This window comes from Amphiprion ocellaris, chromosome 12 (assembly GCF_022539595.1).
Source record: "Amphiprion ocellaris isolate individual 3 ecotype Okinawa chromosome 12, ASM2253959v1, whole genome shotgun sequence".
NCBI classification, from domain to species: domain Eukaryota; kingdom Metazoa; phylum Chordata; class Actinopteri; family Pomacentridae; genus Amphiprion; species Amphiprion ocellaris.
This window is the reverse complement of record NC_072777.1, coordinates 6,821,076-6,833,820: the sequence shown is the minus strand read 5'-3', so window position 1 is coordinate 6,833,820 and position 12,745 is coordinate 6,821,076. Positions and strand designations below refer to the sequence as shown.

The 12,745-nt window shown below is 40.1% G+C and overlaps 1 protein-coding gene across 7 annotated transcripts in view; it reads left to right on the top strand.

The window, feature by feature from the left end:
- LOC111574551 (interphotoreceptor matrix proteoglycan 1-like) overlaps nt 1–12,745 on the top strand; it is a 158,175-nt gene that overhangs the window by 89,778 nt on the left and 55,652 nt on the right. For 6 of the 7 annotated variants that reach the window (XM_055015728.1, XM_055015725.1, XM_055015729.1 and 3 more), the window contains 6 exons: nt 145–311; nt 2,605–2,642; nt 5,174–5,220; nt 5,652–5,782; nt 9,725–9,874; nt 12,258–12,316. In XM_055015728.1, coding sequence (XP_054871703.1) covers nt 145–311; nt 2,605–2,642; nt 5,174–5,220; nt 5,652–5,782; nt 9,725–9,874; nt 12,258–12,316 — 592 coding nt within the window. Of the gene's footprint in view, nt 1–144; nt 312–2,604; nt 2,643–5,173; nt 5,221–5,651; nt 5,783–9,724; nt 9,875–11,030; nt 12,232–12,257; nt 12,317–12,745 lie in introns of those variants that run through there. The other variant, XM_055015730.1, reaches the window with a different exon arrangement.

The following is a 12,745-nucleotide window of genomic DNA, read 5'->3' as shown; positions in this document are numbered from 1 at the left end:
TAAACTAAAGAGGGAATCTGTCACAGGCTCATTTTTTTGCAGTATAGAACAGATTGTTACTGTGTGGAGGAGCTCCTCAGTGTAGCAACAGCGTATTTAGTGCTGAGCGACTAAGAGCCTGTGTATGTATGTTTGTTTGGTCAGTTTGTCAGGAGGCTGTGTGGGAGGCGTTCAGGATCTTCTTTGACAGGATCCCTGGGACGGCCGAGTACCAGAGATGGGTTCACACGTGTCAACACGAGTCGCTCTGTATCTCAGACATCGCCAAAAACTTTAGCAGCGCTGAGGAGCACGTGAGCATGATTCACAAGGTAAGACAAGTACAGCGGACCAGACAACAGTCAGCACTGTCTCAGTGGACACACACGGCTATTAGACATATTATTGTGCCCTTCACATTGTGCTGAATGACTGACAACATTTTTCAAAGGTTTTCCCAGCAGTATCTGCTCTTAAATTAAATAAACCATTGTGTTTGTGGTGATATTGAAATTCTGTTTCTTGGCTACATGTAAGGAAACAATTTTTACTCGTTCATCTGTGCATTTATTTTAAACTTGTATGAGGTAGAGGAGGGCTGCACAGTGGCGTAGTGGTTAGCACTTTCGCCTTGCAGCGAGAAGATCCCTGGTTCGCGTCCCGGCTTTCCCGGGATCTTTCTGCATGGAGTTTGCATGTTCTCCCTGTGCATGCGTGGGTTCTCTCCGGGTACTCCGGCTTCCTCCCACAGTCCAAAAATATGCTGAGGTTAATTGATTATTCTAAATTGCCCATAGGTGTGAATGTGAGAGTGCTTGTTTGTCTATATATGTAGCCCTGCGACAGACTGGCGACCTGTCTAGGGTGTCCCCTGCCTTCGCCCGAGTCAGCTGGGATAGACTCCAGCTCCCCCCCGCGACCCTAGTGAGGATTAAGCGGTGTATAGATAATGGATGGATGGATGGATGAGGTAGAGGAATAACATAACACTCAGAAAGCAGTGCTATGTTTAGAAAAAATAGATTCATGACTAAACTATTGATTCTACGTCTATCCACGTGTCAAAAACCTATTTTTGTGATAATTTACTGCACAGTGAAACACCAGAGGATATGCAGTGAACGCATACTGGAAATATTTTGTAGTTCATTTTCACGAAAGGCAGCATTTGGGTTTTTGAATTTAATGGCTTACAATAGTTTTGCATGAAGTGCCCCAATTCTCATGATATTCTATTTTTATTCTCATTCTTCGTCAACAAGTCCCTTAAAAGAAACAAAATCAACCATAAATTTTTCCTGATTTTCCTGTCAGCTGTAATTGCTTCATGTTGACATTAGAGCAACAAATTACTGAACACACAGGGTGTAGTTCCTACAACAGTTTTAATTTATTTCTGCTGTTGTATTCGTTCCTAAGTAGGACTATTATGTATGTTGATGTTGATATGTTCCCATCACCTGGAAAAAGTATCTTTGACTTTCTCAATTTTATCACAAAAGCTGAATGTCACACTGAGCTGATAAAATGTAGCAGGAGAAAAAAACTCTGAGATTCACATTAAAATATGAGTACAAGATTCAAATCATCGAAGGAGAAGCAAGCACGCAAAAAATAGGTAGTTACGGTTGTCATTTGCACCAGGTACGGGCTGAAAAATTACCCACATTTTCTCCAGACTGAAAATCACTGAGGTGCTAAGTGCAGGTAAACTCACCCCACCTCCCCTTCTAAACTGAGCCTTTCATAGACGTGACTGTAGAAATTCTGATTGTTGATTTGTTCTGCTTAGTAGCTGCAGAGAGAGGCTTACCATTAAAACTAGTATGAGGACATGAAGATGCTGATTTTGTGAACTTACAAGTATGATTCACATTAGCGAAACTCGACAACATCCAGATGCCACACAGAGATTGTTGTTTTAGTTTGTTAGTGTGCAGTTGTGTTGTAAATCCATCAGTAAACATTCATCAACACTGCATCTGTTGTGTGTGTAAGTCACCACATGGGCTCTTTTAACAGTAAGTACATAGAAAACATTTTCAATATCATCTTAAGGCTTATGACAAATAATATCTTCATGTTTCTGTTGAACACCAGGGCAGAAAGAAACTGTTAAAATACTAACAATAAATGTGATGAGTATTGTTGTCAGAAATAAAATAACAAAACTTCTGCATGTTAGAGACTATTTAGGATTCCATTAAAAAAGCAACACAGAGGAGAAACTTTTTTCATTACCATTCACAGCTGTTTTTAAAATTAGACTGTGGATATTTAATGGGTTTTTCGGCCGGAAGGTTTGTAAACCTCCCTGAAGACCTCAGAGACAGCTGCAGTTAAATGTATTTTAAAACCACAACAGGTAATTTGCACATAATTGCATTAGAAAAAAAAACTTGGATGTAAACAAAAAAAATAAGTGATTGACTCAATTAACCACCTCAGTCAATGTAAAAACAAACAACCTCCAGCGAGAGCAGCAGCCGCAGCAGTCGCTGACATTATATCATTATCACAAACAAAATAAGCACTGCACAAGTGTTAAAATGATGTGGAGCGACAGTGTTTGACATGAATTGTGTGACACGCAGTAAATGATTGTGTTTTTTTTTTTTTTTACAGAGGATGAGCAGGCTTAGAGATGCGAGGCCTCCATCAAGGTAAGGGCTGACAGACAATCATAGTATTAGTGTGTCTGTCTGATTACCTGTGTAGAGATAATATGAACATGATGCACTGTTGAGTAAAGTTGTTATTGTTGTCAGAGTTGGTCCGAGTTCAAAATATCACTGAAACAGCTGACAACATGTCTGCTTTACACTTCACACTTTATTTCAGAGGTCATAGAAAACTTTAGTCGTAATTTCCTAAAAGATATTTAATATTTAGCAATAAGTTATGAGGATATTTTCAAGAAAGACATACACAGTTTGATACCATTTATAAAACACTGCCTTGTGGTAGTGTATGCACATCCCATTATGTTGTTCAACACACAGGCCAAAAAAAACTCCTGCACAGTGAATGGATGGTCCTACAATAAAAAGTTTATTCAGTGAGTACAATGACTTACTTCTTCAGATACTGTTCAGCATATGATGTCATATGGCTATATTGTAACCTTGACTCTCTGAATGAAGAGACTATCTCTCCACCCAGTTACATATTTTATATGTATGAGGAATGACCCTCTTTTACATCAGGGTACATGGATGCTTCTTTAAGACGCACTGATTTACCCGGTTACGCCCCACAGGTTACCTATAAAGTGCCTGTGCTGGTGTGAATTCACTGATTGATTTCCACTCAGTCAGGGTGCAGTGTGACAATCCATACTATTTTCAAAGTATTCTGTATGTACAGTATGTGTGTGGGTTAGAGCATATACCCGCTTAGTTGTGGTTTTGCGGTCTGTCTGCAGGCAGCCTCCTTGGATTGCTGTTTCCCTGTTCAGATTTTGTTAGATGTATTCTTTTGTCTCTCTGGCTCCTGTGGCTCTAGTCCCAATATCAGTGTATTGCTGCGGTACAGCTAACATACTCGGTGGGACCTGTGCTGAGTGCAGACTTACAGCAGCTAACAGCTGGAATAAATCCAGTCTAGCCAGCGTCTGACGTTAGTCATGACTGTGATTGTTACTGGCATATTGCTCACGGGCTCATGAGTTAACATGGTCTAGACAGGAAGTGAGGAAACTTTCCTCTGGCCGTGTCTGGAAGCTCTCTGCTGACACCTGAATGCTGCTAAAGCGTATTGCTGTGGTGTACCCAACGCACTCGGTGGGACCTGGAGCTGGGCACAGACTTTCACGTCAGCTAACAGTGATTGTCTCGTCCCATGCTGTCTCTCCCTTTAACATGTCCAGATGATCTCAGTTCTCTGAGTCCCATATCAACTCCTTCCCTTAGACAACTTACTCCAAAAACTTAGTTAGTTGTAAGCTGTTTTTTTTTTTAAATTAGTTTGTCAATGTAATCAATCCCACCTGGGGTTCTTGAATGTACTTTTTCTAACATTTTCAGCATTTCTGTCATAACTTCACCTCAAAAGGATCATGCACGATGTTGGGACTATAATTCAAACAACTTTTTATTACTGTGATTCATCATTTTGATTCATTGATATGTTCATCAGTGTTGCAACTCATAGTGCTTTTGTCTTCATCAAAGATTAATGAAGTTTTGATGAATCTAGACAGAAGTACAAGTTATACAAGATTAATTTGCCATAATTAAAAACATTTAGAACCCCGTTAATGGCATTTGTATTCAACTTCAAAAGAATCTTGCCATTTCTCACAATGCTGTTCTTAATGAACACTGCTGAACATGTAGAAATTTTGTGAAATCACCTCATCCTGATATCTTTCAGACCATTTTAGTACTTATAAACATGAGATGTGCTAATTTCAGGTCTTTAACATGAGTCATTTTAATTTCACCCACTCTGCCCAGCATGAATTGTTCGAGCGTAAAAACTTTTTGTACGCTCGAATCAGTCTTTCTGTTGTTTGAATCATGGTATCATAATCATCGTCTTAATGAAAACAGTGTTAACCATAATGATGGTTAGAATTGAATCCAGCCTGTATCACTGTAAACCCATAATATAACAAGTAACAAGCGGGTGAAATCAGGTAGAAAAATGATACTAAATGTTTTGAGAGGATAAATTAATATTTCATCTCAGTTTTTGACAGTAAGCTTTGAGATTTCTGTGAGTGCAACAACACAGCTGAGCCAGAGGTTTAACTCTTTCCACCCTGGAAGTCCCTGTACGGAGACCAGGCGATATCTATTATTAACCTGCTGCTAGTTTTCAAATGCTGCACATTGAATGAAGAGGCCTGTGCTACTGTGATTAACATTGATTTAGCTTTGTTGTGGTCATTTCTATTGCTTTACATTTAGTCAATGTTTGTGTTTTTAGATCCCACTTGGGCCTGGTAATGGATACACAGAGAGTTATTGTATTTCAAAATGCATAGTGTCTCTGGTCCAGCTGTTGGCTGGTACTGAATAAATTTGGGGATGTTGTTTCAGGTGGAATTTTCCAAATGCAGCATGGCGCTAAAGACGTTACATGAATGTCTGTTTTCGCCCTGTTTGTAATCCACATTAAGAGCAACGTGATCAAATATATAAAAGGTGAAGTTAGTGATAACTTGCACTACTTTTTTTGTCTTGTACAGAGGAGTAGCGCCTCCTGCACCGACACAGAAGCTCCCTGAGATAGCAGGTAAACATTTAATGAGCATCTAGTAGTAGTTGTATTTTTATTCTGATAGTGTTATGCCTACATAATGTTGGTATGTGTTGAATTGTCAGCATCTAATGCAACATGTATCCTATCATTTTTTGTTCTTGTACCATTAACCATACATGAATTTATATTGATTTTTGTACCTACTCTCACAGATGTAGGCTCTATGAAGTTAATGTTGCATGAAATTAGTCTTATCTTTACACTGCGTTTATTACTATCGACTGTTAGACTGTAAGTTGTCCACAAGCATCAGTTCTGCCATAAGAGACACTTCAGATTTGTCCTGTGTCTTTATTTACAAATACACACTGCAGATGCTGCCATATTGAGCTCAGCACACGGTTTGACTCACAGTATTACTGTTCATTTACTCTGTTATTTAAGTGACTTTTGTGTTGCTTCAGGTCCGGAGGTTCAAACCGTTGCCCCATCTGCAGCCCCAGCAATTGTCACCAGCGCTGCCATCCTCAGCCCCACGAGTGCCTCTACAAGCCCTGCCCTCCATCTGACTCAGCCTGCTGAGGAGCTCGAAGAGGTACCGACAAGCACTTACATTTACATTGTAGGTATTTAGTCGCACTCCTATCCACAGCAACAAGTTAAAGGAGGCTGGAGCTTTTTGAAAGGGACTCAGTGGCTTAAAATGTCATATTTGAGCACTTGTTTTCCTGCAGTAATTTATGCATTATGCCCCTCCATCTGCCTTTTGAACCTGCAATATGTGCACTTTAAAGCTGCGTTAACCAAACACCACTGCTGACCACCTTCCAGCTGTACAATACTGCTGTGAAGAACTTCACTGGAGCAGTTAAGTGGATGTGCCTTCTCTCAAAGACTCATAAAGCTGATGGTATTTGTTGGATTTTCATCCACTTACCTTTTATTGATTTTTTTAAAATTTTTTTTTATTTTACTAATTGTTTTCCTTAAGAAGTAATTTTCTCCCATTGCGATGGTAGTGTATGTTTTATACCAATAATTACAAATTACAGACAGTTTCTTTACATTACTACCAACCAGATTACAAAGTTTAGTATTTAGATTTAGTTCTTAATGTCCAGGCAGCCATTGCTTTCAGTTTATTTAAATATGCTGTGAAGGTGATCCTGAGGAATGAGGCGTTTTACAGCTCAGCCATGACATTATTGTTCATATGGAAATTATTAGGGGACATTATGAGTATTAAATGAATTTAAAAGATTAATTGACAACAAATCTGACACATGGATCTGTTTTACCCGATAATGTCTAATCTTTCTTCTTTTAGTATAGGATGTTATTTTATTTTTGGAAATTATGTTTGAAACAGCAACAGTTGTGTCATATTCAAGCACTAGACAGGTATATATTCACAGCATCAGACTTTCTTTTTTCAATCTATAACTTTTCCATCTGATATTCAAGGTTTTCTAATACTTTGGCTAATTCTTTGATCTGAGGAAAACATATAAAGCCTCATCTGTATAAATGATTATGCCACAGTTCTGCATAAATAAAACATCTGCACAGAAAACTAGTTTGTGGATTCTAATTTACAGACCACCAAAGTCTGTATTTATCTGAGAAAATATACCAAATGTGGATATGTGCCTTTACTTAGACACACACAGATGGCCAAACAGTATTTATAATTTTATCTCCTTAAATAGATAGATCCATATCTGCTCACTTCTCAGTGTGTCAGACACGTTTTCTGTGCAGTGTTGGCTCGTCTGTTCCTATCGTCTTCATGGATTGTATCTCAAACCAGTGCTGATGTCTAATCGTGTCCAATTCGATGACTTCATTAATGCACGCCTACCTCATTGGGTTGTGACCTTCGGCATGCATTGGGGTTTGCTTAGAGGAGAAATGGAGCTCATTGACGTGAAAACAGCCCTCTGAGATGGTTCAGACATGTGACCAGGATGCCACCTGGACACTCCCTATGGAGGTATTTCAGGCATATCCAACTGGGAAGAGACCACAGGGCAGACCCAGATTAAGCTCGAGGGATTATATGTCCCTTCTGGCCTAGGAACGCCTTGGAATCCCCCAGGACAGGCTGGAACAAGTGGCCAAGGTTCGGGACACCTTGTCTGCTTTGATTAGACCGCTGCCTCCACAGCCAGATTTTTAGATAAGTGGCAGCAGCTGATGAAGCCAGTGGAAAAAAAAATAAAAAATTCTTAATTTTTTTAGGAATACTGTTGAAAAGGTTGCAGGAAGGAATCAACTCATCCTGCACTGCAGGTCAGACACCAGATGGATGCTTTTTGATAATCAGCAGCTGGACAGCAGTGTGCTGCCCAAAAGGCCCTCACCACCAAACTTTATTCAAACTTTAGTGGAGACTTCAGCAATTTTTTAAGTTAACTGGAATGATAAGAAAAAAGTCCACACCAATAAGGTATCTGTTTTTTGGCAATGATCAAACTTAAACCTGATTTAAGTGAAATATTTTTAAAAGTTTTTAGAGATTTTCTAATAAATCATCAGAACCAAACTGGGCTAAAAACATAAACTGCTCAGGGAAGGTCATCAGTGTTTTAGAGTATCAACCTAAAGCAAGTTTTCGTTTATTTACAAGTTACTTTCTAAAGTATATTAAAACAACAAAACACTGGCTGTTTTTCACTGGAAGTCAGTGAAAAACGAAAGGAGAAACTTCGGAAAACCAACCTTGCAAAAACCTTGAGAATGTGCAAGTTTGTAAGTGTGTTGACGAGATTGATCACATGACCTTCCACACTCAGGATGGAGTCTCTGCAGTTTCACTAACAGCTCCCAAACAGTGAGGAGAGTTTACCTGCTGCACTTATTTACCGGTCATCCAGCTGGTTCTGTTCCTGTTCCTCTACAGTTCAGTCTCCTCTGTGTGTGTGTGTGTGTGTGTGTGTGTGCGTGTGCGTGTGCGTGTGCGTGTGCGTGTGCGTGTGCGTGCGTGCGTGCGTGCGTGCGTGCGTGCGTGCGTGCGTGCGTGCGTGCGTGCGTGCGTGTTTACCAGCAGCAGCAGATGGTTGCAGCAGTGCATCATGTCTTTCCACTGATAATTACTGCTTTCTCCTGTCTGCAGCTGTGATGACTGGGTTTGTATTGAAGGAGTTCACTTTAGTTTGGTTGAAAAAAGATAAAAAGCCTTACTTGACGTTTGACACTGAATTCCTTTAAAGATGTTCCAGATGCAGGTTTGATGAAAATGCTGTCATTTTGCTAAAATTGCAGACTGACATCTGAAATTACCAGTATAATTTGAGTTTTTGCTGTCACTGGTTTTATAGGAGCAGGTCATTACTCTTTTCATCCCATACATGTCTTTGTGTAAGTGTTGAATATGCAGGGAGGAGTCATGAGTCACAGTCTGACTGAAGCATGTATGTACCAGTGGTGATTCTGTACTGTGTGGAACACATATTTCAGGACATTTTATTACTTTTGTGGTATCAAAAGCCCAACTACATTTACTGTCCTTTAGTATAGGTAGGGGTTTCCTGTATTTCTCTTGAGTATATTTATTGTGAGACTTTGTGCCTGAACATTTGCCTGCCCGACCTTTTTTCTCTTTCTTCAGGTTCTTTACTTCTGTCCTATCCTCCTTCCCACCTCTGGATTTATTCTTGCTCTCCTTTCTGTTTTTCCTCCTTTTCTTGTCTGACGAAAGACATTTGGACCTTCTAGGAAAGGAAATTGTGTTGCATTGAATCTTCCTTGGGGCTGCACAGTGGTGTAGTGGTTAGCACTTTCGCCTTGCAGCGAGAAGATCCCTGGTTCGCGTCCTGGCTTTCCCGGGATCTTTCTGCATGGAGTTTGCATGTTCTCCCTGTGCATGCGTGGGTTTTCTCCGGGTGCTCTGGCTTCCTCCCACAGTCCAAAAATATGCTGAGGTTAATTGATCATTCTAAATTGCCCGTAGGTGTGAATGTGAGAGTGCTTGTTTGACTCTGTATGTAGCCCTGTGACAGACTGGCGACCTGTCTAGGGTGTCCCCTGCCTTCACCTGAGTCAGCTGGGATAGGCTCCAGCCCCCCGCGACCCTAATGAGGATCAAGCGGTGTATAGATAATGGATGGATGGATGGATGAATCTTCCTTTGCTCTCAGTTGTTGATGAGGTTGAATCCTTCCTCAGAGATTCTGCTTCATGTCGACATGATTCATCACACCATTTCTGCAGATTTGTCAGCTGTATTTTTATGTAGTCCAATCTCCCTTTCTACCATATCCCAAAGGTGGATTCACATCTGCTGACTGACGAGGCCACTGAAGTCTACTGAACTCGCTGTCATGCTCATAAAACCAGCTTGACTTTAGTTCCATGGTGCAATATCCTGATTTAAGCAGCCATTAGAAGATGGCAAAGTGTGGCCATAAAGGGATGCACGTGATCAGTGACAACACTCAGACAGACAGTGGCATTCATATGATAAGATGGTGTTCATAGACCAAAGGCGTTGTTTTTAGTGCTACCTTGAGACTGACAAGTGTTTGTTGTCCCGAAGGACTCGGAGCTTCCCAACGTCGTCCCTGAGAATCCGGTGGAGCAGATCGTTGAGTTCAGTATCGACCTGGTGGATCCGGGTTACAGAGAGCTGCTGGGTGACTCAGACTCCCCTCAGTACATCGACCTGGCTCACCACCTGCAAGACCAGGTGGGACTTCTGCTTCATGCTTTCTTTTGTTTTGTTTTCTGCTGCTGTCCTTGTTAGTAGTGTTCTTCTCTTTAAAGAAAACACATGGAGAAAAAATGAAAACAAGCCTCAAGTAGCTGCCTGTACTGCTACTTGACCTGTCAAAACAAAACACACTTTATATATGGTATTGAAACATAAGTGTTTAGTTAGACTCTTTAACACGAGTTGTTAGAGTTATTTGCTGATAAAATTGTTCAGTTAAATTATGTACGAGAGCAGTGTGATTCGACAGAAGTAAAAAGTAATAATGTGTTTAGATTAGATGAAACAATATGATCATTAAAACCTTTAATAAGGCTAGAAACTAAGATATAAAGTCCAGTACTATTATCATAGGTTACCTTGTTTATTTTCTATTATTAATTTTTTTTTTGGAGTGAATTAAATATATTTATTTATTTTCAGTAGATTTTTGGTATGGTTGTATTTTTCACCAAAGATAGGGAGATGGAGAAAAACACAAAGCAGTATGATGCAAAGGAGCTACTGGTTCTGGAAGTATTTTTTCTTCACAGCATATTTCCACTAAAATGTTTCAGGGTCTCCAGGATAGTTTAACCAGGCTGTAGGTTTTTCTTATGGTTACTCTGATGGTCAGTCTACAAACAATGTTTTGTTTAGTGGATGATTGTGACAGTGCTAGCTGAACAGAGACTTTGTTACAGAGCCATAATTGTTAAATAAATCTAAATATAAGGATCTAAAACCATAAAAATCACAAAAAACATGGAGCAGTTCAAACCTGAATGGAATCTTTTGGCTTCAGTTTTTAATAAAATGCAGTTAAAGTGCACAGACTAATTTTAGTTCTGTATTGGACGTTTATATACACATAAGTAATATGCACCAGTACGTGGGACGTGTCTCAGCCAATAAAATATTGCAGAAGGTTCTGACTGATTCAAACAGCAGAAAACATCAAACTTCTGTGCTGTTTTGTTTTTTTTTCCTAATGAAAGAAACACCAAAACCAATTAACAATAAAATGTAAAAGGTAGCAAGTTATGTTGCAATATTTATTAATCAGTTTTGTCACTGAGTGCATTTCATTATGCTGACTAATGCATCCTTACGTTCTCCCTTCTCCTGTGACTTGGAAATTGTTCCCTCTCAGCCTCGTGGAGGATCTTCCAATTACTTCAATGCACTTTGACGAGACAAAAAATGAGAAGAGAGACGGCCTAGAGCAAGAAAACACAGGTGTATCCAACTTGCAAGTCTTGTATATAAATGCTGCACAGTTGTGATGTTGCTTTAATTTCCCAGCTGCTACAGTTTTGCAGCATGTTGTAAGTAAATGGTGTCGCTTAAGACTGAGACTGAGGAATGAAGCGCTTCTGTCCTCACATCTCGTCCTTGTATGTTTCGTTCATGTCCCTGCAGGGAGCAGCTTAGACATGAATTACCTCCAGGGTTCTGTGATTATTTTAATTGCGGGTAGACACTAAGAATATGCTCACCAGCTCACCTTCTCCCAGTGTTTGTTTCCTCACGTCAGCCTGATATCTGCACAGGAACAGACCGAACAAAGTAGAATCGACACACTGACTGGTCAACTCTTAACTCAGACACTTGCTGTGACTGGCTTTATATGTACCTTCAAAAAAACGTTTTCGCAATGTAACGCATTATGCAAAAACCAAAACATCTGAATTAATCAAAACGACCTACTGTCCAGCCTTAGCTTTTACTTCTAATCAAAGGATGAGATACTTTCTGCAAGCAAGCATCGTGTCCATTCAAGACTATCAGTCACGAAGGATTGTCTTTAAGAAAATGATCTCATGTCATTCTCCTCCTTTCTCTATGTCACCACCATCTATCAGCAGCTGTCAGCGTCCGTCTGCCTGTGCTGATGGCGCTGGCTCAGGCTGATAGTAAAGAAGCTTACACCACAGGGCAGTGGGGTCAGGGCCAGGGAAAGGGAGAAGATTACCCACAATCCACACTTTCTGCCAGTGTTTTTCTTTTATCAAGCTCCTCAGTGAGAGTCATGTTGAGAAATTAAGTCCCTCAGTGTCATTTCCTTTTTCAAAGTGTCTTTTAAAGGTGCTGAGATCATTAAGAGCCACACGCGATTCGCAGCAGGATGTTACCTGTTGGAGCTTGTAAAGACGATTATGTCATAAGAGTGTCCAGGTGCTTAACTTGCCCAAAGATAGATATCAATGAGGGTTTCCCATTCATGCAATCTGTTTTTACACTGACACATTGGCAGCTTACTAACAAGCTTTTGGTTGACAGCTCAGAGTTGATTGTATCAGCTTCAGCAAAGGGAGGAGGGTGATGAGAGCATCTTGACTGATATTTTAAGTATTAAATAGTCATGCTTCTTTTACAGATGCTGCATGTTTTTGACAAACTTCCAGGATTTAAAGCCATTCATGTGCTGGGAATCAGGTAAGTCCAAACCATGAAATATACATCTGAATGTTAAAAGGATTTGAGTGAGCGAATGAGAATAGGGAGGCAGGGTTACAGCATAATCAGATCTCCAGCGTGGCCACAGCGGCAGTGCCGAGACATTCCTCTGAGCCTTGATAATTTCATTAAGTTTTAAATGAGCAGATTGTTTGACATGGAGAACCATTTGAATAGATAAGAGGCCGGTTGTCACTGGAATTGTGTCAGATGCTGCTGCAGGCAAATGTTTCCAGCCATGACTAAAAAGACAGAATAAAGGTATTTTTTGCTTGCTTTTGAGGATGGTTGCAGTTTCTGTTTATTTTCAGTAATAATGGGCCAATGCCAACATAACGTCTAATGGAGAAGAAAATGGCAATAAATAAATAAATGAAGTGACGTTTTTTTCCCCTCAAAAATAAGCTC